The sequence below is a fragment of the Mustelus asterias genome, chromosome 5 (assembly GCF_964213995.1).
Source record: "Mustelus asterias chromosome 5, sMusAst1.hap1.1, whole genome shotgun sequence".
NCBI classification, from domain to species: domain Eukaryota; kingdom Metazoa; phylum Chordata; class Chondrichthyes; order Carcharhiniformes; family Triakidae; genus Mustelus; species Mustelus asterias.
This window is the reverse complement of record NC_135805.1, coordinates 136,422,461-136,447,855: the sequence shown is the minus strand read 5'-3', so window position 1 is coordinate 136,447,855 and position 25,395 is coordinate 136,422,461. Positions and strand designations below refer to the sequence as shown.

At 44.8% G+C, this 25,395-nt stretch overlaps 1 protein-coding gene across 13 annotated transcripts in view; it reads right to left on the bottom strand.

The window, feature by feature from the left end:
- dst (dystonin) overlaps positions 1-25,395 on the bottom strand; it is a 653,330-nt gene that overhangs the window by 461,347 nt on the left and 166,588 nt on the right. For 8 of the 13 annotated variants that reach the window (XM_078213329.1, XM_078213327.1, XM_078213317.1 and 5 more), the window contains 3 exons: positions 15,126-15,215; positions 6,099-6,176; positions 2,166-2,258 (listed from right to left, as the gene is read on the bottom strand). In XM_078213329.1, coding sequence (XP_078069455.1) covers positions 2,166-2,258; positions 6,099-6,176; positions 15,126-15,215 — 261 coding nt within the window. Of the gene's footprint in view, positions 1-2,165; positions 2,259-6,098; positions 6,177-14,305; positions 14,342-15,125; positions 15,216-25,395 lie in introns of all 13 variants that reach the window. The other 5 variants (XM_078213315.1, XM_078213316.1, XM_078213325.1 and 2 more) reach the window with 1 other exon arrangement.

Sequence of the window (25,395 nt, the reverse complement as noted above, 5' to 3'; positions counted from 1 at the left end):
TGAGTAGCTGTAACAGATCCCACGGCACTAACTGTAAGAAAAGCAGGAGGATTCTCCCCGATGACCTGGCTAGTATTAATCCCACAATCAATGCTAAAAACATTATCCCATAGAGAGCTATACCGCATTTCCAACATTACAACTGTGACTACAATTAGTGCTTAACTAAATGGGAAGCACTTTGTGAAGTCCTGATGTTGTGAAAGGTGCTTTATAAATGCAAGTTGCTTCTTTGATTTGAGAGCATGAGCTTTCAGAGCGTTGCCCCTTCATCAGGTGAGTGCAGAGTTGTGTTCACAAACAGGGCATATACAGACACAGACTCAATTACAAGATAATGGTTGGAATGCAAGTCTTAACAGGTAATCAAGTCTTTGCAGGTGCAGACAGACTCAATTACCTGTAAAGACTCGCATTCCAACCATTATCTTGTCACTGAGTTTGTGTCTATATATGCCCTGTTTTGAACCGAACTCTTCACTCACCTGATGAAAGGGCAACGCTCCGAAAGCTCGTGCTACCAAGTAAATCTGTTAGACTTTAACCTGGTGTTGTGAGACTACTTACTGTGCCTACCCCAGTCCAACGTCCACATCTTTGATTTGAGATACCCCTGCCAGATTAACTCAGTGAGGAAATATCAATGGGCAAATATTAAACAGGCTGGGGCTCGAAGCTGTGGAAAAAGGCCAAGTGGTGACTTCAAATTTATGGAAGTGTTTGGCAGGATGGACCTTGGGAAAATACTCCCACTTGTAGGAGTCCAAAACTGCCAGCTGTAAATTTCTAGCTGTCCAGATCACCAGCAACCTGTCCTGGTCCCTCTCCGCCGGCACTATATTTAAGAAAGCCCACCAACGCCTCTACTTTCTCAGGAGGCAAGAAAATTCAGCATGTCTGCTATGACTCTCACCAATTTTTACCGATGCACCACAGAAAGCATCCTATCCAGATTTAACACAGCTTGGTGTGGCTCCTGCTCTGACCAAGACCGCAAGAAACTACAATGGGTTGTGGTCGTAGCCCAATCCATCACGCAAACCAACCTCCCATCCGTTGTTTCTGTCTACACTTCCCGCTGCCTTGGAAAAGCAGCCAGCATAATCATAACCACACACCCCGGACATTCTCTCTCCCATCTTCTTCCATTGGGAAAAAGATACAAAAGTGTGAGGTCACGTACCAACCGACTCAAGAACAGCTTCTTCCCTGCTGCCATCAGACTTTTGAATGGACCTACCTTATATTAAGTTGATCTTTCGCTGCACCCTAGCTATGACTGTAACACTACATTCTGCACCCTCTCCTTCTCCCTATGTACTCTGTGAATGGTATGGTTTGCGTGCAAGAAACAATACTTTTCACTCTACACCAATACATGTGGCAACAATAAATCAAATCAAAACAAGACAGTTGCTAATAAATCCAATCGGGAATTCAGGAGAAATCTCATTTTCCAGACAGGGATTAGAATATGGAATCCGCTACCACAGAATAATCGAGGCAAATGCATTTAAGAGGAAGTTCACTAAGTACATGAGGGAGAAAGGAATCAACAGATATAGTGATGGTGTTAGATGGAGCAGGTTGTGTGGAGCATTCACACCAGTACAGATCAATTGGGCTAAATGACCTGTTTGGAAAATTCTATTTTTCCCATTAAGTGGTTGATGAGTCTAACACTCCAGGGCAGCTGAACTTCCGAGAAAAATCCAATGTTCATAAACAAGCTAAGCCTGAAAGTGCTCACGCTAATTACAGATTCCGACAAGTAAACCAATTTCTGACTCGAGACAGCTGCTGCCTCAGGGGAAACAGTGAGCTCTGTTAGAATGTTCTGGGCGAGCCTCAGTTCCTGTGGCCGATTTGAAAATAATATCGATTTCTGTCTCTATCTTATTCCAGTCCAAACCGGGGTCACGTGCATTTTACGCAACATCCATCAAATACCAATCACGAAATGCAAGTGGATCAGCTTGCCGAGACTGTTCAGAAACCTTGACTAGGAAACCTAACACAAGCCGCACAATGCGATGACACAAAACCACACCAGCTTTTAAGCAATATTTCCATAAGACTTGCACTGGATTGATCAAATCAGAGCTATCAACATTGGAAATCAAATTAAGCCAGCACAAACATATTGAAGAGAAAAGGAAGCGTACCTGAAAGTGCAAAATAATGGTCCAGATCAGCCCCAGAGTTAGCTTAGGATTCCCATCGGTAATGTCATCATTCCTTATATTCACCAGTTTGACCTGTTTGTCCAGAAAACAAAGTGAAGATTAGTTCAAGCATTCAGCAAACTGTAGCATTAAAAATGAGTGAGATAGGCAACACGGTGGCACAGTTGTTATCACTGCTGCCTCACAATGCCAGGGCTCCAGGTTCGATTCCCGGTTTGGGTTACGTTCTCCCAGTGTCTGCGTGGATTTCCTCCAATGCTCCAGTTTCCTCCCACATTCCAAAGATGTGCGGGTTAGGTTGATTGGCCATGCTAAATTGACACTAGTGTCAGGGGATTAGCGGGAGATTACGGGAATGGGGCCTTGGTGAGTGCAGACTTGATGGGCCAAATGGCCTCCTTCTGCATTGTAGGGATTCTATGAGGAGTACCTTTGTTATCTTTATACACAGTTCCAAATGGGGAGACAATGGCCTAGTGGTAGTATTGCTAGATGATTAACCCAGAAACTCAGCTAATGTCTGAGAACCCAGGTTCGAATCCCACCACAGCCGATGGTGGAATTTGAATTCAAAATATCTAGAATTAAGAATCTACTGATGACCATGAAACCATTGTCGATTGTCAGAAAACCCTATCGGGTTCACTAATGTCCTTTAGGGAAGGAAATCTGCTGTCCTTACCCAGTCTGGCCTATATGTGACTCCAGAGCCACAGCAATGTGGTTGGCTCTCAACTGCCCTCCAAGGGCAACTAGGGATGGGCAATAAATGCCGGCCAGCCAGTGATGCCCATGTCCCATGAATGAATATTAAAAAAAGCAAGTCCACCAATTCCAAAAAATTCTATGGGTGCTGTGGTTTTTATAGGGGGCAGAGATTTACTGTCTCAGGTACGGATCTTACCTGGCGAGAGAACAGCTGAATGGAAGGGATTTCAGATCCATGGACTTGGCTGTGATTGGGAGTCAGAAGCACAGGATTGTTACGGTGCAGGAGGCAGTCATTTGGCCAATCGGGTCTTTATTGAATTAAGCTAGTGACCATTTCACCTGTTCCAGCTTGGACAATGCCACAGGTTGTCTGACCATCATGGTGCCCCCGGGCATTTTTCACTCATTCTGTGCCAGATGAGACACTTGCCGCCTTGGTACTGAATGATGGCGGAACCGCTTGTTCCCAACTGATGCCCACGGACATGCACTTTAATCAGGGGTTGCTGAATATCAATTAAAAGTGGATGGTATCTTTCGCAACCAGAGTTAGGGACACACTTAGAACCATTGAAAAGTTACAGTGCAGAAAGAGGCCATTCAGCCCATCCTGTCCGTGACAGCCTGGGGACACCCAGGTGCCTTTCCATTTCCTGAAGTCATAGAATGAGCTGACATGACAGGAGGCCATTCAGCCCATTTTGCCTGCGCAGGCCCTTGAAAATAGCCATCCAATTAGTCACTTCATTGTAGCTCTGCAACGTTTTGCTTCTCATGCACTTATCCAATTCCCTTTTGAAAGTTATCACTGAATCAGCTTTCACAATTCTTTCAGGTTGTGCATTCCAGAGAAGAGCCTCCTGCACAAAAATGAATTCTCACTTTCCCCTCATTAGACCATAAGACCATAAGACATAGGAGCGGAAGTAAGGCCATTCGGCCCATCGAGTCCACTCCACCATTCAATCATGGTTGATTTCAACTCCATTTACCCGCTCTCTCCCCATAGCCCTTAATTCCTCGAGAAATCAAGAATTTATCAATTTCTGTCTTGAAGATGCTCAACGTCTCGGCCTCCACAGCCCTCTGTGGCAATGAATTCCACAGACCCACCACTCTCTGGCTGAAGAAATTTCTCCTCATCTCTGTTCTAAAGTGACTCCCTTTTATTCTAAGGCTGTGCCCCCGCGTCCTAGTCTCCCCTGTTAATGGAAACAACTTCCCTACGTCCATCCTATCTAAGCCGTTCATTATCTTGTAAGTTTCTATCAGATCTCCCCTCAACCTCCTAAACTCCAATGAATATAATCCCACGATCCTCAGACGTTCATCGTATGTCAGGCCTACCATTCCTGGGATCATCCGTGTGAATCTCCGCTGGACCCGCTCCAGTGCCAGTATGTCCTTCTTCTTCTGTCATCTGTCCTCAATCTATATCTGCTGCTTACTGATCCACCTGCCATTGGAAGCAGTTTCTCCCTATTGACTCAAAGCCTTTGGAAGTACGATTGAATCTCCCTATAACCTTCTCTGTTTTAAGGAGAATTCCAGCTTCTTCAGTCTGTCCATGAACTGAAGTCTCACATCCCAGGTAGCATTCTGGCTAAGCTTAGCAAATCTCCTCTGTACCCGCCTACACTTTGATACATCCTCCCTTTGTGTTCAGAATGGATACGATATTCCAGTTTCTTTTTATTCATTCATGGGACATAGGTGTCGCTGGCTGGCCAGCATTTATTGTCCATCTCTAATTGCCCGAGGGCAGTTGCGAGTCAACCACATTGCTGTGGTTCTGGAGTCACGTGTAGGCCAAACCAGGTAAGGACGGCAGATTTCCTTCCCTAAAGGACATGAGTGAACCAGATGGGTTTTTCCGACAATCTTCCCAGAATCCTACAGTGCAGAAGGAGACCATTTGGCCCATCAAGTCTGCACCAACCACAATCCCACCCAGGCTCTATCCCGATAACCCAATGCATTAACCCTAGCTTGTCCCCCCCTTCACTAAGAGGCAATTTAGCATGGCCAATCCACCAAACCCACACATCTTTGGACAATGGTTTCACGGTCATCAGTAGATTCTTAATTCCTGATTTTTTTCATTGCATTCCAACTCCACCATCTGCCGTGGTGGGATTCGAACCCGGGTCCCCACAACATTAGCTGATTTCTGCATTAACAGTAGCGATAATACCACTCGGCCATTGGCTCCCCAGTTGAAGCCTATCCAATGATTTATGAGGATTAGCATAATTTCCTCATGTTAGTAATTTTATTCAGAAAGATAAGGATCCAATATATTTTTAAGCAGCCTTGTCAACTTCTTCTCCCATCTTCAAAGTATTGGATATGTCAAATCAGAGCAATTTAATCTGACAGGCTGAACATCTTCATAATCAGGTGTGAATAATCCTGAATGATTTGTCTTGGAGAGTCAGTCTTAGAAGTTAGCGCTCAGAAACAGGTAATTTGACCCTGAGAGTCCATGCTGATATTAATGCTCCTTTTCTCCCAACCCTCTTCATCTAACCTTATCTCAGCCTCAGCCTCTATCCTTTCTCCCTCACGTTTGTCTAACTTCACCTTGATTGCATCTAAGGGGCAGCACGGTGGCACAGTGGTTCGCACTGCTGCCTCACAGTGCCAGGGAACAGGGTTCAATTCAATTGGGTCACTGTGCGGAGTCTGCGCATTCTCCCTGTGTCTGCATGGGTTTCCTCCAGGTGCTCCGGTTTCCTCCCACACCCCAAAGATGTGCGGGTTAGGTGGATTGGCCATGCTAGATTGCCCCTTAGCATCAGGGGGATTAGCAGGGTAAATGCATGAGGTTACAGAGATAAGGCCTGGGTGGGATTGTTGTCGGTGCAGGCTTGATGGGCTGAATGGCCTCCTTCTGCACTGTAGGGACTCTATTTGCCACAACTGTTATTTCTGGTAGCCAATCCACGTTTGAGCTACTTCTTGAGCAAAGCAACCTCACTTGAATTCCTGTTTAGATTTGTTAGGGACCATCTTTGTATTCGCAATCCCGAGTTTTGGACGCGCCCATAAGCGGAAATATTTTCTCAACTCCCACATCCTCAATCTCTTTCATAGTTTCTGAAAGACTTCCGGTCACCGTTTTGCCTTCTGTTGTTTCGAGAAAAGAGCCCCAGCCAGAGCTGTTCAATAATCTTTCAGACAAGTAGACACACAGCTCACCTGCCGGCGTTTCAGGTAGTCCAATGCAATCTGTACATTCTGTAATCTGTGGAAGCGCATACGCCCTTTTTCACGGGGCTGCATTTTGGGGGAAAAAAAACAAAACAAGGACACTGGATTAATAATTTTCCTCAAAATAGGCAGCGGAAAAATACACCAATTCAATCAGAAAGCTGCATTTGAAAGACTTACTGTGAGACTTTGCATGCATTGTTGCAACTGCACAGCATGCGCGTACTGTTGGAGGAAGCGTGGTGGGTTGATGCATTCAACAGCAATCCCGATAACAGATCCAAATCTTTTCTTGGCCAAATTACATTTCTCGCGCCAAAAAGTTAAATCAGGCTGCCTCTCTGCCCTGTTAAAAACTTTTGAAAATGGAGAACGCTCAGACTATCCCAGGGCACCCATCAAACGTCCAATACTTTTTCCCGTTGATAACTAGAATTTCAGGGGCACCTGCTCAGATTGGGGGCGGAGTATGTATAAAATGACAAGTGCAGCAAATTGTTCAGTGTAGCATCAGACTGATGTTTGAAAATGCTCTGTCAGGATTTGATTATTTGTTAAATGAAGGGGAGAGAATTTAGGAAGCATCATAGTGCTTCTGAACACCACAGAAACAAAGGCCTAGCCCCAAAGAGTAGGACACATGTTTACACTGCCAGCACATTTTGATGCATTAGTCCCAAAGGCAAGTCGGAGGTCTGCTCAAGTGAAAAGGGCAAAGAGCAAGAAGCTTCCTGTTCTATTAAAGGAAAATGTCTTCCCTTCTGGTACATCTCCTTTTGGTGGAGAAAGAACTAGGCAATGGCTGATGCTTTAAAGAAGAGATTTGTCACCCCGCTCAGTAGCAGCAAAGACTGTCAAGGAACTGTACAGTTGTGAAAATGGAAAACATGACTTTCGATCAGCCAAAGGGTTTTGTTTTAATCTTCCAAAGGACCATTTTAATAGTCTGCTTTTATCCACACACTTACTGTGATCTGAGAATGGAAACAACTAACAGTAAAAGTAGGAGAAGCAGTATCAGTGGCTGACTCTGAACTGCCTTTTGGAAGTCGAAGAGTTATTTGATACCAGTTTCAATCAATGATTGGGAGACTAAGCAGGAATTATAACAAGACTCTCACCAAACCGTCTATTCTATAATAATCAAATCCGTTTATTCAGCAGAGGCTATTTAAATAGCACACGACAGCAAAACGTCTACAGAGTCTATCTAAAGGAGAGTCTCTACAAACTACAGCAAACAGAACCTTGAATGAAACTAACACAATGCCCCTTATCAAAAGCAGGATGATTTTATTCTCGAGCAAAATGCAGCGAGTGGATGGTAATTATGCAGATAAAATCAATCCCAGTCACTTACAGCAGCAGAGTCTCCAGTATGATTGACAGGAGGGTTACCCTATCATCTCCACTCTGGCCAGGAAGAGTGGTAACACTGGGTACAGCCACAAAATTTTCCTTCACAGTTTAGTGGGAGGCTTGGTGGCACAGTGGTTAGCACAGCTGCCTCACCGCGCCAGGGACCCGGGTTCAATTCCCAGCTTGGGTCACTGTCTGTGCGGCGTCTGCACTTTCACCAGTGTCTGCATGGGTTTCCTCCGGGTGCTCCGGTTTCCTCCCACAATCTGAAAGGCATGCTGGTTAGGTGCATTGGCCATGCTAAATTCCCCCTCAATGTACCCGAACAGGCGCCAGAGTGCGGTGACTAGGGGATTTTCACAGTAACCTCATTGCAGTAGGCCTACTTGTGACTAATAAATAAATAAAACTAGTGGGCAGCATGGTGGCAGAGTGGTTAGCACTGCTGCCTCACAGTGCCAGAGACTCAGGTTCGATTCCCGGCTTGTGCAGAGTTTGCACGTTCTCCCCGTATCTATGTGGGTTTCCTCTGGGCGCTCCGGTATCCTCCCACAGCCCAAAAGACGTGCTGGTTAGATGGATTGCCATGCTAAATTGTCCCTTTGCATCAGGGAAATTGGCAGGGTGAATACATGGGGTTACAGGGATAGGGCCTGGGTGGGATTGTGGTCGGTGCAGACTCAATGGGCCAAATGGACTCCTTCTGCACTGTAGGATTCTATAATTCTTCTAGTATGGACAGTTGGCCAACTCTGCCGCAGGTTTGTTTTGAAAATAATTCTTCAGAATGCGATCGTTTTTTGATATTTAGTATTCAAAAGTATAATAAATGATCATAAAGCGATCAACTGCAAATGTAAAATCACTGTCGTCAGTGGCTGATGTTTGCACGTATGGATATTTTTGTTAAAGTACGAACTTAAAGAGGGTAAGTTCTCCATATCGACTTGTGATTCGTCCAGCAAGAGGGAAACAGAAGAGATTATGTTTCCACTTTACTCATCTCAGGGAGAAACATCCAAAGTTCTTACCAGCCAAAGGTCTGAGATGATGCCTTTATGCAAGTTTGAGAAGAGGGACCATGCAATCTTTTAAAAATTGGAATGCAATGTACAACAACAACTTGTGTTTATACAGCACCATCAATGGTGGAAATATCTCAAAGGTGCCAAAATGGAAAATTACAATACTGGGCCACATAAAAGATTAGGATAGGGGAACCACATAATTTCTCTAAGGGATAGGTTTTAGAAGTGACTTAAAAGGAAGAGAGAGAGTGAGAGTTCAAGGGTTGGAGGGGGTTGATGAAATCCAGCACCTAGGCAATTGAAGTCACTGTCGTCAATGTTAGGGCAAAGGAAACGTTAGTCGTGTCTAGAGGTCAGAGGGCAACATGGTGGCACAGTGGTTAGCACTGCTGCCTCATAGTGCCAGGGACCCGGGTTCAATTCCCAGCCTCAGGTCACTATCTGTGTGGAGTCTGCATGTTCTCAACATGTCTGCATGGGTTTCCTCCCACAGTCCAAAACCATGCGGGTTAGGTGGATTAGCCATGTTAAATGCATGAGGCTATGAGGTTTTGACTTGATTTATTATTGTCACATGTATTAGTATACAGTGAAAAGTATTGTTTCTTGCATGCTATACAGACAAAGCCTACCCTTCATAGAGAAGGAAAGGAGAGAGTGCAGAATGTAATGTTACAGTCATAGTTAGGGTGTAGAGAAAGACCAACTCAGAGGAACGTCCATTCAAAAGTTTCATGGCAGCAGGGAAGAAGCTGTTTTTGAGTCAGTTGGTATGTGGCCTCAGACCTTTGTATCTTTTTCCCAAAGGAAGAAGGTGGAAGAGAGTATGTCCGGGGTGTGTGGGGTCCTTGATTATGCTGGCTGCTTTTCTGAGGCAGCGGGAAGTGTAGACAGAGTCAATGAATGGGAGACTGGTTTAAGTGATGGACTGGGTTTCATTCACAACCCTTTGTAGTTTCTTGTGGTCTTGGACAGAACCAGAGCCATATCAAGCTGTGATACATCCAGAAAGAATGCTTTCTATGGTGTATCTGTAAAAGTTGATGAGATTCGGTCTCTTTGGGGATGGGGTTTGGTCTGGGTAAGATGCTCTTTCGGAGAGCCAGTGTGGACTTGATGGGCCGGATGGCCTCCTTCTGCACCGTAAGGATTCTACGGTTCTTGAAGAATTTTAAAATTGTGCTGGTGCTGAATCAGTGAGCGCAGGGGTCACGGGCAAACAGGTCTTGGTGGAAGTTAGAATGCAGGCAGCAGAGTTTGGGTAGGTTTGAGTGTGTGGAGTCAGGCTGACCAGGACAGCACTGGAATTGTTGAGTCTGCAAGAAACGAAACCACGGATGGAGAATTTCAGCAGCGGGTGAGCTGAAGCAAAGTGGGGGTGGAAGCAGGTGGTCCTTGCAGTGAGTGGAGAAATGGGGTCAGAAGTCATCTGAGGGTCAAATAGGATGGTGAATTGCAAAAAAAAAATCCTGGTTCAGCTTTGGACAATGACCACTGGGATGAATGGTCAGTGACTAGGGAACAGGAGGTTGAAGACAATGAAGACAAGGTTTCTGATCTTCCCAATATTGAGTTGGAAGGCATTCTGGCTGAACAAGGACTGGGAGATGGGCAAGAGGTTTTTTTATTTATTAGCCACAAGTAGGCTTACATTAACACTGCAGTGATGTTACTGTGAAAATCCCCTAGTTGCCGCACTCTGGTGCCTGTTCGGGTACACTGAGGGAAAACTTAGCATGGCCAATGCACCTAACCTGCACGTATTTTGGACTGGAGCAACGCACGTAGACACGGGGAGCACGTGCAGACTCCGCACAGACAAATTCTCGGCTTGGGTCACTGTCAGCACGGAGTTTGCATGCCCTCCCCGTGTCTGTGTGGGTTTCCTCTGGGTGCTCCGGTTTCCTCCCACAGTCCAAAGATGTGCGGGTTAGGTGCATTGGTCATGCTAAATTGCCCCTTAGTCTCCCGGGATGCGTAGACTAGAGGGATTAGCGATGTAAATATGTGGGTTATGGGGATAGGACCTAGGTGGGATTGTTGTCAGTGCAGACTTGATGGGCCGAATGGCCTCCTTCTGTACTGTAGGGATTCGATGATTCTATGACAGTGAACCAAGCTGGGAATCGAACCTGGGTCCCTGGCGCTGTGAGGCAGCAGTGCTAACCACTGTGCCACCACTTGCCTTAACCCTTCCACTATCTCTGATGACACAGAGGCAGTGGAGGGGTTAAGGCAAGTGGTGTTGACAGCATACATATGGAATTTGGCATCTCATTTTCAGATGATGTTCCTAAGGGACACTATGTAGAAAAGAAAGAGGAGGAGAGGACATCCCAAGATTAGATCTTTTGGGGGAGCCCATGGGGAACAGTCCGGCAACAAGATGAGAAGCCATTCTGGGGCATTATCTTTCTACAGTCAGATTGCTAAGAGTTGAATCAGATGAGGAAAGGTCCACTCATTAACTATTCACCATCGTGCCATCCCATTATTCTTCTGATTTAAGTATCTTGTGCATCCTCCCCCCCATTCACAGCCATGCCAGGGTCTTGTACTGTAAAGTTTTTAAAATGTATTTGTTAGTGTCACAAGTAGGCTTACATTAACACTGCAGTGAAGTTACTGTGAAAATCCCCTAGTCGCCACACTCCGGCGCCTGTTCGGGTACACTGGGGGAGAATTTAGCACGGCCAATCCACCTAACCAGCACGTCTTTCGGACTGTGGGAGGAAACCGGAGCACCCGGGGGAAACCTACGCAGATACAAGGAGATTGTGCAAACTCCGCACAGACCGTGGCCCAAGCTGGGAATCGAACCCGGGTCCCTGGCGCTGTGAGTGTAGTATCCCCTCCTTAAATTTCTCCAACTCACCGCCACCCCTTTTTACTTTCAATATCCCTCTACAAATTCATTTGTTTGACCAAGTTTTTGGTTGTCCTGTTTTTTGATCCATGTCTATATTTTGCTTGTGACTCAGATTTTTTTCCATTGATAGAAAGGGTGTAATTTAAATGCAAGCTGTTGTTCCTGTTCCAACACTAACGCAATGTGCATTTTACTGCATGACCCACTTGCTGGAATTCTACCGCCCAGCCTGCCACAGGAATCGGAGCAGGCGAGGGGCGGACAATGGGAAGGTCCGTTGATCTCTGACGGGATTTTCTGGTCACAGGTCGAGTGAGGTCGTAAATTCCCGCTCACTGCCTCTGAATATACTAACTCCTGATGTTGACTAGAGGCATGAGGATCAGCTGTGTATCCACAGCCGACACTGTAACTGCTGAAACTTTGATCCAAGTCCTGGGCAATTACCTTGGTTTTGAGACAGTTTAATCAGGAACAGGCGGCGGTAGCACAGTGGTTAACACTCCTGCCTCACAGCGCCAGGGACCTGGGTTCAATGCCCAGCTTGGGTCACTGTCTGTGTGGAGTTTGCACATTGTCCCCGTGTCTGCGTGAGTTTCCTCTGGGTGCTCCGGTTTCCTCCCACAGTCCAAAGATGTGCAGGTTAGGTGGATTGGCCATGCTAAATTGCCCCTTAGTGTACCAAGATGTGTAGGTTAGGGAGATTAGAGGGATAAATGCGTGGGGTTACGAGGATAATGTGGGTTTGGGTAAGATGGTCTGTCAGAGAGTTGGTGCAGACTTGATGGATCGAATGGCCTGCTTCTGCACTGTCGGAAACCTATAATAATCAGTGAGCCCACCTGAAACATATCTCCACCCACTCCCTTGCCATCAGCTTGGAGTGCCAGGTTACAGGGAAGCCAATTAGTAATGTCAACTCAGGTTGGACTCATTCACATGACCTTTCACCTCCAACCACTCCACCCAGGTAAACAGCCTTCCTCCCACCTCTACAACAAACACTTTGCTTATTAGTTAGAAACAAAGAACAGGTAAAATGAACAATTTGCTTTGATTTTATTCCTGGGTTTCTCCTGACAGAGGCCTGGAGATTAGCCATGAATTCCTGGGCACTTCAGCGGGTGCCCAGAGTGTTTAACAACTCCAGCACTGATATGCATTAACGATACCAGATTGTGAGGAATTACAGTCTTACTATTATGGAAATAAAATTAAACCAAACAGTGCACCAGTAGCTCAGGCAAGGAATATCTGTTACACAGATCCCTACAGTGCAGAAGGAGGCCATTCGGCCCATCGAGTCTGCACCAACCACAATCCCACCTAGGCCCTATCCCCGTAACCCTTCATATTTACCCTGCTAATCCCCCTGATGCTAAGGGGCAATTTAGCATGGCCAATCCACCTAACTCGCACATCTTTGGACTGTGGGAGGAAACCGGAGCACCCGGAGGAAACCCACGCAGACATGGGGAGAATGTGCAGATTCCACACAGACAGTGACCCGAGGCCGGAACTGAACGCAGGTCCCTGGCGCTGTGAGGCATCAGGACTAACCACTGGGCCACCCCACAGTTACAAAAGGTGCTTGTGGCAGCCAACTCAATTGACAAGCAAGTTTTAAAAAATATGAGGCAATCAAGCCTTCTCCCTTCACTTTAGAACAAAGTGGCAGCTCCTCATTCCGTTCCCCCAGCCCCAATCCCCCACCCCTCCAACCCGCTCAGATCAATGGATAGACTTTAACACGAGGGATCCTCCCACTATTTTTCCAGGATTGCAACTTATCTCTTGCCAATTGTTACAGCAGAGAATCAGAAGAACTCCCATGAAAATCCCCAGATTAACTATTGCAGCAAACGGTACCAATTCTTATTGAGGGCCACCAATAAAATTTGACAGATTTAGTTGCCTCGGTAACAAAATACTTACAATCCACTGCAAACTCCCAGTGATTCTTCCCCGCCCTCCCGAATTGTAACTTCACTTTTGGTAACCCATTCTGAAACTGATGCGAATGTACTATAAATTCTGACCTACATCCTTTCTTCAAAGACAGCTCCTTCGAAACACGTACAGATATGGGAAAAATAAGGCAGATTTCAACCATCAAGTTGAGTAGGAAGGAATTTCCCACCCCCCCCCCAATAAAAATATGGCTTTCAAATATTATTTTTCCCTATTTTGGAGGAGGCAAGGAAAATTCCCTTCTTCCACAGTTCCTTGGGATCAAGGATAACTTGCTCCCACTCTGTGGGGCGGCACGGAGGCACAGTGGTTCGCACTGCTGCCTCACAGCGCCAGGGACCTGGGTTCAATTCCCGGCTTGGGTCACTGTCTGTGTGGAGCCTGCATGTTCTCCTCGTGTCTGCAAGGGTTTCCTCTGGGTGCTCCGATTTCCTCCCACAGTCCAAAAGACGTGCTGGCTAGGGTGCATTGGCCATGCTAAATTCTCCCTCAGTGTACCCGAACAGGCGCCGGAGTGCGGCGACTTGGGGATTTTCACAGGAACTTCATTGCAGTGTTAATGTAAGCCTACTTTTGACACTAATAAATAAAAAACAGCTCGATAGACTCTGAAATAGCTGATAAGTGGAATGTGCAGTCTATTGCCAGCTAACAGTTTGTGGTCAAACGCAAACTGAATTTTGCAGGAAAGTTCCAGTTAAAAATATCATTGTTCCCAAGTGGTATCAACATGGATGATGCTAACTTTGACACCTGTGGCAAGAGAGTGCCCCTGACTGCATTGTCTCTACCTGGAGATTAGTGTGCTTTGCGAGAATATTTTTTTTAGTCTGCTTTTGTTACACAATCTCTTCACCAATCGATGAGAAACATTAGTACAGTTACTGGGGGCTAATCGAGCAACCTACCCCCTTATCACCATCACCATCCTCATGCGGGTCACACGCGCATGCTTCTGCTGCACTCACCAACCGCAACGTCTTCAGAATATCTCGCTCCCTTGGCTATTGGACCAGACAGGAGGTACAGGAAAAGAAGGATAATAGGCACAGCACAGACGAGATGTGAAGAAAAAAGTTGAATGAAATGAAAAACACAAGGAAAACGTAAAAACAGAGAAAAGCAAATAAAAGGAAAAAGGAAGTAAGGCATGTACAGAAGAGACCGAAAAACGCCTCGGCATTCTTACACTTTAACGAAGAATGTCGGCACCAGGCTTATGGCAACACCTTCACCGCCCAGTTCCCCGCCAAGTCACACACCATCCCAACTTGGAAATATAAACCGCCCATTCCCACCATCGCCACTGGATCAGAATCCCCGGCAACACTGTGGGAGCACTTTAATCACATGGAGGACACCAGTCCAAAGCAGCCCATCGCCACCACTAGGGCAACTAGGGTGGGCAATAAATGCTGGCCTTGCCAGCAATACCCACATCCCAATAATAAAATGCCACGTCCAAGACTCCCTTTCCAAGACTGAACTGTGCAAGATGCTTCTATCTGCATTTATCTATTTTTAACATTCCTTCTGCAAATTACCTAAAAAAGGTTTAATTCCCAGATAACCGGTGGGAATTTGCAATGGAAACTGTAAACGCTTCCTGATGGGCACAATTTGAATAGGGAGTCGGGGCGTTTTTACAGAATTAAGAATAAAAATAAATTCAAAACTTACAAAAACTATTCAGCATTTTTTGTGTGAAAGAAAATTAAACTCAGGAAAGTGTGAAACACATTCAGAGAGGGGTTCCTGCTGATCCACTGAAGGTTAAACTGGACTTACCAGAGTGTCCCCAGACAGAGCTTCCAGCAGAGAAATCAAGTTGTGTCCATCTCGTAAATCTTCATACAGGTCGTTCACATGTTTCCGTACCTGCAGAGAAGGAGCAAACAATTGAATTGTGACAAAGAGTGATCAACCGGGTCACTTCCAACTCTTACAAAGGATGATACAGTAGGTTCAGCACTGTCTGGGACAAAACAGTTCACCCCTCTTTATCGTCACTGGGTCAACTCCATTACCCGATACACTGGGAGCACCTCCACCAGATGGACTGCAGCGATTCAAGAAAGCAGCTCACCGCCATGATCTCAAGGGCGGCACTGCTGCCTCAGAGTGCCAGGAACCCGCGTTCGATACCTGGCTCGGGTCACTGTCTGTATGGAGTCTGCACGTTCTCCCAGTGTCTGCAGGGGTTTCCTCCGGGTGCTTTGGTTTCTTCCCACAGTCCAAAAGACATGCTGGTTAGGTGCATTGGCTGTGCTAAATTCTCCCTCAGTGTACCTGAACAGGTGCCGGAGTGTGGTGACTAGGGGATTTTCACAGTAACTTCATTGCCGTGTTAATGTAAGCCTACTTATGATACTAATAAATAACCTTTTAAAAAAGGGTAATTAGGGATGCGTGATAAATGCTGACCTTGCCAGTAATACTCACATTGGGAAAATGATTTTTTAAAAATTAACATGCTGATATCTTTAATGATGTGGAGATGCCGGCGTTGGACTGGGGTAAACACAGTAAGAGTTTTAACAACACCAGGTTAAAGTCCAACAGGTGTATTTGGCATTTGCTACCAAATAAACCTGTTGGACTTTAACCTGGTGTTGTTAAAACTCTTACGATATCTTTAATGACAGAGTTTCCCTGGTAGCAGATCTAATCTGACCCAATGCAAACAACATATGGTCTGGGTTTTAACCCAGTTCAGAAATATGGCATCTGACAGTTTGTGCCAATATTGAACCAGTGCCAAGCATGACCCATTTATTCACATACATCAAATCTATTGTGATGCAGCTCTGGCCAAGATCGCAAGAAAGGGTCGTGAATGTAGCCCTGTCCATCACGCAAACCAGCCTCCCATCCATCGACTCTGTTTACACTTCCCACTGCTTCGGAAAAGCAGCCAGCATAATCAAGGACCCCATGCATCCTGGTCATTCTCTCTTGCACCTTCTTCCGTCAGGAAAAGGAAACAAAGTCTGAGATCACGCACCAACCAACTCAAGAACAGTTTCTTCCCTGCTGTCATCAGGATTTTGAATGGACCTACCTCATATTAAATTGATCGTTCTCTACACCCTTCCTAGCTATGATTGTAACACTACATTCTGCATCCTCTCCTTTCCTTCTCCCATTTGTACGGTACTGTTGCCTCACAGCACCAGGGACATGGGTTTGATTCCCGGCTCGGGTCACTGTCTGTGTGGAGTTTGCACATTCTCCCCATGTCTGCGTGGGTTTCCTCCGGGTGCTCCGGTTTCCTCCCACAATCTGAAAGAAGTGCTGGTTAGGTGCATTGGCTGTGCTAAATTCTCCATCAGTGTACCTGAACAGGCGCCGGAGTGTGGCGACTAGGGGATTTCACAGTAACTTTACTGCAGTGTTAATGTAAGCCGACTTGCGACTAATAAATAAACTTTAAATTTATTTTATGAAAGGTATGTTTTGTCTGTATAGTGCACAGGAAACAATACTTTTCACTGTATCCCAATACATGGGACAATAATAAATCAAACCAAAAAAATATTCAGTCAGAACCTAAAATGGAAATCTGAAAAACCTGTATGTGTTTGATTTTTGAAATTAACAATGCATATTATAAAGGGACCATTCCTTGTCAAAGGCATAACAATTTTGAATGACTAAGATTTGATATACCCTTTGTAAAATGCATATACAGTGAACAAGTTACTGAATAAGAGCAGCAGTAAATACAGGCACATTTGTTATTCTAATCATTCTTCCATTCACCCACAAAACAGATCCCAGTAAAATCATAACCGCTTGAAGAGTTCTCACTCAACCTGATTCTTTGCAAGACTTGCTATCTCTAACCAGATGGATCAATAGTAACTTGAAAAGTGTAGTTGCAGGCGAGGGGGTGCATTGAGAATGCTAAAAATAACAGATTACATAGGCCTTACAAAAATTGTTACAATATTGGTGGTCAATATTTCAGCCTTAGTTATGTATTCATGACATGAGTTATTAATGAATGCACAGCCACTCTGCACAGAATAACCAATGAATTCACAATGGGTTGACCCAATGATTCTCAACCTTTCTACTCAATGTGAACTTGGCAGATTAATACAACACTCCAAAGATGCGTTATCCAACCATTGAAACAGACATGAATGCATAATTTAACAATGACTACACTGACAGGTAATTTGAAAATAATTTATTTTAACTCCAAGCAATTAGATGGTTTCTTTGACAATAGCTTTGGAGTATGTGGAATCATGTGCCTCAGCCCTACTGTCTGGACTCCATCACCAAACCTCACTGTTTCTTCATTGTCTCTCTCAGCCATCTGAAGCTTCGGTCTCCATCCTCATTTTCTCACAATAATTCAATGTCCACTCCCACATATTATACCACATTATTTCCCGCTGCCTCGGTAAAGCAGCCAGCATAATCAAGGACCCCAGGCACCCCGGACATACTCTCTTCCAACTTCTTCCGTCAGGAAAAAGAAACAAAAGGCTGAGGTAACGTACCAACCGACTCAAGAACAGCTTCTTCCCTGCTGACTTTTGAATGGACCTGCCTCGCACTAAGCTGATCTTTCTCTTACATCCTAGCTATGACTGTAACACTACATTCGGAACTCTCTCCTTCTCTATGAACTGTATGCTTTGTCTGCACAGCACACAAGAAACAATACTTTTCACTGTATCCTAATACATGTGACAATAATAAATCAACAAAATACGAGACACTTACTCCTACATTCTTAGCCAAGAACAGCAGAATTTCAGAATGATTAATAACAAAGATATTTTATCCCTCCCACCTTCATATTCACCCTTTCCGTTGGTTCCTCCTTATTTCTATTTCCTAACCTGGGCGTTCCCTGCCTGCTCATTAACTTCTGCCATTCACTGCTATTATTCCCCTTGTTTCACCATTGCTTCTCCTCTCTCTGTCATACATTTCCCTACATGTAGTTTGAGATAGATATATTTGTAATTTTAAAAAGAGATAAGGGGATATGATGGACACTTGGGGAGGTGGATTTGAGATCAGGGAGAGATCAGCCATGATCTGATTGAATGGCAGAGCAGGCTCGAAGGGCTGAATTTGCCTACTTCTGCTCCTAATTCCTATGTTCCAATGTTTCTATCCATTTCTCGCTTTCCTCTTTATTACCACCAATCTTCCTCCCACTTATTTACTTTAGTTTATTTTATTAGTGTCGCAAGTAGGCTTACATTAACACTGCAATGAAGTTACTGTGAAAATCCCCTAGTCGCCACACTCCGGCGCCTGTTCGGGTACACTGAGGGAGAATTTAGCATGGCCAATGCACCTAACCAGCACGTCTTTCGGACTGTGGGAGGAAACCGGAGCACCCAGAGGAAACCCACGCAGACACAGGGAGAATGTGCAAACTCCACACAGACAGTGACCCAAGCCGGGAATCGAACCCAGGTCCCTGGCGCTGTGAGGTAGCAGTGCTAACCACTGTGCCATCCTCTCCCGCAATCTACTCACTGTGTTCTATTCCTCCTTACCTTGTGCAGTTAGTACAGCCAAAACTGCTGCTACCCCCATGCAGCTGTAATTGAGTTGTATGCCGTAGGCGGCAACTCCAGATCTGTCCAGAATTGTACAGCAGCAGCCACAATCACTTACTCTAATAAGGGGACTTTTGGAGTGGCACTGAGAGAGGAAGGTCAGTTAGCATACAATGTCATGTGGCTAATCCTCACTCCCTGAAAAACACCACCATTGGTGCAGAATGCTGAACAATTGGTAAGGGGATCAAAGGATTTGGGGAAAAGGCGGACAGAATGGGGTTGAGAAACTTATCAGCTATGATTGAATTGCGGAGCAGACTCAATGGGCTGAATGGCCTAATTCTGCTCCTATGTCTTATGGTCTATGGTCTAATTAGTGTGAGGTTATATAGTCAATAGAGTGCACATCATGACAGACTCAAGAACACCAAATTTCAAAGGAAACAATGCAACGCTCAGAACATAATGCCTAATGTTAGATATGATTCTGTGATGGGGCAGCATTTGCTGAACAATCCTGTGTGCGCCAAGAATTACACAAATAACCAATTTAAGATCATCAGGCAGGCTGGCAATGTAACTAATTTACACTTGCTAGAAGCTTCATATACTGGGATCTCTGCAGGCAAATGGCATATCTCCATATTGCACCTTTTTTGAATTAAAAAAAACACGAGAACAATAGCTCCTTGGTGCATTCGACATGCAACAACTTGGCCAGAGCCAACTTGCCAACCAATCAGCACCCCCCTTTCCCAAGCATTATAAATTGTTGTTCACTTTGAAATTTGGTATTCTTGCACCTGTCCTGATGAGTGCAAGGCAAAAAGATTCAACAGTATGTCTCTTTTTTCACCAATGTCCCAAATTCTGTATTACCAAGTGGCCAGTTATAATCAATTGTCATAACCAATTTGTACAAATTCACAGACATGATTAATAAGGCTTATGGGATGAAGGTGAGCAAAGAGAGCAGCCATGATGTAGTCAAATAACAGAATAGGCACGAGGAGCTGAATGGCCTCCTGTAATTCAAAACCAGTGCCCGCCCAGGACAGTCAACGCAAGGAACAGCAATTGGCTTTACTGAACCATACAGCACAAGAGAAGGCAATATGTTAATCTGATCGTGGTGGTGTCAGTTGGAGGGAGAACACTGGGAGCCAGAGCAATGAGACAACTCCCTTACCCTCTGAAATAGCATCACAAGATCTGGACAGACAGACAGAGCCTTGATTTAACATCTAATTAGGAATGTGGCCTCTCAAATCATGCAGCTCTCCCTTGGTTATTGCACTGGATCTTTTGCTCAGTTTCAGGAGTAGTGTTTTGAGTGTCTAATTTCCTAACTCAACAGCAAGAGCATCTGTTTCTGTGATAACTCCTACATTGTGGAAATGTTAGTGTTGCTTGTATTTTAGTATTGGTCAAGTTCTAAAGGGGAATATAGTTACCGTCCTGCATTTTACAGCTTAGTTTCAGAAGTTGAGTGCAGGAGTAAGGAGTTTAAGGAGAAAGTCATCGGTAACCACAAGTGCTGAAGGCATTCAAGCCCAGCGTGGCAGGAGAGAAGAAACATTCACAAGATTTGCATTAATATGGCACCTTTCAAAACCTCAGGGTGTCCCGAAATGTCCGACATTTAATGAGGTATAAAATTGGAGGAAATAAAAGGTGTTTGCTGAAATTAAATGCGGGTGAGAAATAACAAGGGTTGAGAGAAGAGTGAAAATGAATTCCAGAGGTAATAAAGTTAGTAAGGCTTATGGGATGAAGGTGAGCAAAGAGAGCAGCCATGATGTAGTCAAATAACAGAATAGGCACGAGGAGCTGAATGGCCTCCTGTAATTCAACACCAGTGCCCGCCCAGGACAGTCAACGCAAGGAGCAGCAATTGTCTTTATTGAACCATACAGCACAAGAGAAGGCCATATGGCCCATTTGTGCCTATGTAGGTTCTTTGAGAGTGCTAAGCAGTTAGTTCCACTCCCCTTACACTTTGCCCATGGTCTTGCAAATGTTTCCTCAAGTATTTATTCAATTCTCAAGTTACTACATGACACATTGGTTAGCACTGCTGCCTCACAGCGCCAGGGACCCTGGTTCAATTCCCAGCTTGGGTCACTGTCTGTGCAGAGTCTGCAAGTTCTCCCCGTGTCTGCGTGGGTTTCCTCCGGGTGCTCCGGTTTCCTTCCACAGTCTGGTTAGGTGCATTGGCCATGCTAAATTCTCCCTCGATGTACCCGAACAGACGCCAGAGTGAGGCGAGTGGGGGATTTTCACAGTAACTTCATTGCAGTGTTAATGTAAGCCCACTTGTGACACTAATAAATAAACTTAAACTACTGAATCTGTTTCCATCACCCCCTGGCAGTCAACACCAGATTGCAACTACTCATTAACATTTTAAAAATTCCTTGTTTGTTAAATCTATGTCCTCTGGAATGAGTCTGCAGTCCCAGCACAGGACACGACTAGGCAACAGCTTGGGTCAGAGATTTGGGCCAACTGTGTTAGAACTTAGTTTTTAATCCAGCACATTAATACACACACACACACAGGCACGCGCAGCAGCGGGGGTTCAGGATCACTGAAGTAACTCAGTTAACACTGGTGCCTCACAGTGCCTGGGACCCGGGTTCAATTCTGGCCTTGGGTGACTGTGTGGAGGTTGCACATTCTTCCCGTGTCTGCATGGGTTTCCTCTGGATGCTCTACTTTCCTCCTACAGTTCAAAGATGTGCAGATTAGGTTGATTGGCCATGATAAATTGCCCCTTAGTTTTTATTTTATTTATTTATTAGCCACAAGTAGGCTTACATTAACACTGCAATGAAGTTACTGTGAAATTCCCCGAGTCGCCACACTCTGGCGCCTGTTCAGGTTAAGGGGGATTAGGAGAGTAAATATGTGGGCCCTGGGTGGGATTATTGTCAGTGCTGGCTCGATGGGCTGAATGGCCTCCTCCTTCACTGTAGAAGCCATGATTCTATGTAATTGTCCAGCAGCCCTTAATAATGCAGTCAAGTTTATAAGCTGGAAACAGGAAATAGCATCATCGCCGCCTGTTTATTCTCTGCATAAACTAAAAATAGATCATTTTGGAAAACAATGACTACATTTCCCAGAGCTGAATGTGCCACGTTCACTTAACCCTGGCTATAGCAGTGATACTGGAATTCCTCATCGTGTTGTGCAGTCTGGAATGAACACAAGGAATGTCTTGCTGTTCTTCCAAAACCAAGTGATGCCTGATTTTGTGATGATGATATCCTTTATATGATGCTTGACTCTGTGGTGCTATCGTAAATCATTAGTTGCACATCAATATCCATTCAAATGTAAATTAGATAGAATTATTCCACAAAATATTGTGGGATTCAATGCATGCAATCATAACATGATATAATTTTTCATCAGGAGGCAAAATGGAGTCACCTCTAGGGTCCTAAATCTAAACAAAGGGAACTACAAAGTTATGAGGTGTGAGTTGGCTAAGATAAAGGGGGGAACATCAATAAAAGCAATGACAGTGGCTAATATTTAGAACAAATCATAGAAACCCTACAGTGCAGGAGGAAGCCATTCGGCCCATCGAGTCTGCGCCGACCACAATCCCACCCAATCCCTATATCCCCACTTATTTACCCTGCTCGTCCCTCTGACACTAAAGGGCAATTTAGCATGGCCAGTCAACCTTACCTGCACATTTTTGAACTGTGGGAGGAACCCAGAGCACCCGGAGGAAACCCACGCAGACACAGGGAGAATGTGCAAACTCCACACAGACAATGACCCAAGCCAGGAATCGAACCCGGGTCCATGGCGCTGTGAGGCAGCAATGCTAACCACTGCACCACCGTGTCACCCATTGTATGCATTGCAACAGTTACACATCCCTTTCTAGCACAAAAACACAAGAGGCCCAAATGGGTAACAAAATAAATTAAGGATAGCATTTGACCCTGTGGCTGAGTGGAGTTTTAACTTGCAATATGCTGAAAGATCTTCAATCAAGCAAACCTGATTTTTTTGGTTTTAGTTGTTTTTTTCACTATGCTGGATTTTCCTTGTGGCCAGTGGCCTGGAATTTGTCAGAGGACAGAAGTTGTCAGATTCAACAGCTTGTCCTTGGGAGGGATGAGTTGTGAACAGACTCTTGGAGCCAGTATTCCTTAACTAGGCATTGGAATGCAAACAAAATGCACTTAGATGATGAAGCCTGAAGTGACCAATGATACTACGGTTGGATTTGATTGGCCTAATCGGGTGATTCAATTGGGGTCCTGGTCAATTCATTGGCTGATTACCAAGGAACTTTTGGAGTTTTAACTCTGCTAACACAAAGAGCTTGTTCAGAAAGGCAGTATGTAGAATCCGGGAACCAAGCTCACAAGAAGAGACAACATCTGGAAGAAGAGAACAAAGAACTGATTCCATGTGACAACAAAATCCTGGCCAGGTTTTAATTGCAAGTGGAAATCAACTTTAAGTTAGTAAATTAACAGATAGTGAGTATTTGGTTTATGCATTGCAAGTATTTACTGCTGTTTAAGTAGCTACAGAATAAAGGAAATTGTGTTCAAGTATTTAAAGTCGACTTTGTGCCTTTATTCACTGCAGGGGTTAAAACACACAGGTTTGGGCAACAACCCAAAAAGGAGTCGTATAAAGTTGCTGGAAAAAGTAGCAAGCTCATGGATTGGGAGCAGTTTAAAATTCAGGAAAGGAGGACCAAGAGGATGATTAAAAGGGCAAAAAAATAGAGTACCAAAGTAAACTTGCAAGGAGCATTAATGCATAAAAGCTTGTATAAGTAAAAAGAAAAAGATTAGTGAAGACAAATGTAGATCCCTTACAGGCCGAAATGGAAGAATTTATAATAGAGAACAAGGAAATGGCAGAGCAATTAAATAACTACTCGAGTTCTGTCTTCACAGAAGAAAACACAAATTCCCAAAAGTGCTTGGGAATAGTGGGAAGCAGGAATTGAAGGAAATTAGCATTAGAGGGGGGGAAAAAAAGGGCTTGAGAAAGCTCATAAATCCCCAGGACATAATAATCTATATCCCAGGGTACTAAAGGAGAAGGGCATGGAAATAGCAGATGCATTTGTTGTCATTTTTCAAAATTCCATAGATTCTAGAACAAATCTGTAGATTTTAGGGTGACAAATGTAACCCAACTTTTTCCGGCTGGAGGTCTGTGACCAGTGGTGTTCCGCAGGGCTCTGTACTGCGACCTCTGCTATTTGTGATATATATAAATGATTTGGAAGAAGGTGTAACTGGTGTTATCAGCAAGTTTGCGGATGACACGAAGATGGCTGGACTTGCGGATAGCGATGAGCATTGTCGGGCAATACAGCAGGATATAGATAGGCTGGAAAATTGGGCGGAGAGGTGGCAGATGGAATTTAATCCGGATAAATGCAAAGTGATGCATTTTGAAAGAACTAATGTAGGGGAGAGTTATAGAATAAATGGCAGAGTCATCAAGAGTATAGAAACACAGAGGGACCTAGGTGTGCAAGTCCACAAATCCTTGAAGGTGGCAGCACAGGTGGAGAAGGTGGTGAAGAAGGCATATGGTATGCTTGCCTTTATAGGACGGGGTATAGAGTATAGAAGCTGGAGTCTGATGTTGCAGCTGTATAGAACACTGGTTAGGCCACATTTGGAGTACTGCGTCCAGTTCTGGTCGCCGCACTACCAGGAGGACGTGGAGGTTTTAGAGAGAGTGCAGAGAAGGTTTACCAGGATGTTGCCTGGTATGGAGGGTCTTAGCTATGAGGAGAGATTGGGTAAACTGGGCTTGTTCTCCCTGGAAAGACGGAGAATGAGGGGAGACCTAATAGAGGTGTACAAAATTATGAAGGGTACAGATAGGGTGAAGAGTGGGAAGCTTTTTCCCAGGTCGGAGGTGACGATCACGAGGGGTCACGGGCTCAAGGTGAGAGGGGTGAGGTATAACTCAGATATCAGAGGGACATTTTTTACACAGAGTGGTGGGGGCCTGGAATGCGCTGCCAAGTAGGGTGGTGGAGGCAGACACGCTGGCATCGTTTAAGACTTACCTGGATAGTCACATGAGCAGTCTGGGAATGGAGGGGAACAAATGAATGGTCTAGTTGGACCAAGGAGCGGCACAGGCTTGGAGGGCCGAAGGGCCTGTTTCCTGTGCTGTATTGTTCTTTGTTAGATCTCCTATCTGGGGTCCAATGAAGTCAGTCTGTGGGTCAGGATCTGGCTCCGTCCAACCATTTAAAAAAAATGGAGGCAGGGAGAAAACCTGGAATTACAGACTGGTTAGTCTAACATCAGTAGTAGGGAAAATGCTAGAGTGTATCCATAAGGGATGTGATAACAGGACACTTCGAAAATATCAACGGGATTAGACAAAAGCAACATGGATTTATGAAAGGGAAATCATGTTTGACAAACCTACTGGAGTTTTTTTTGTGAGGATGGAACTCGTAGAATAGATGAGAGAACCAGTGGATGTGATGTATTTGGATTTTC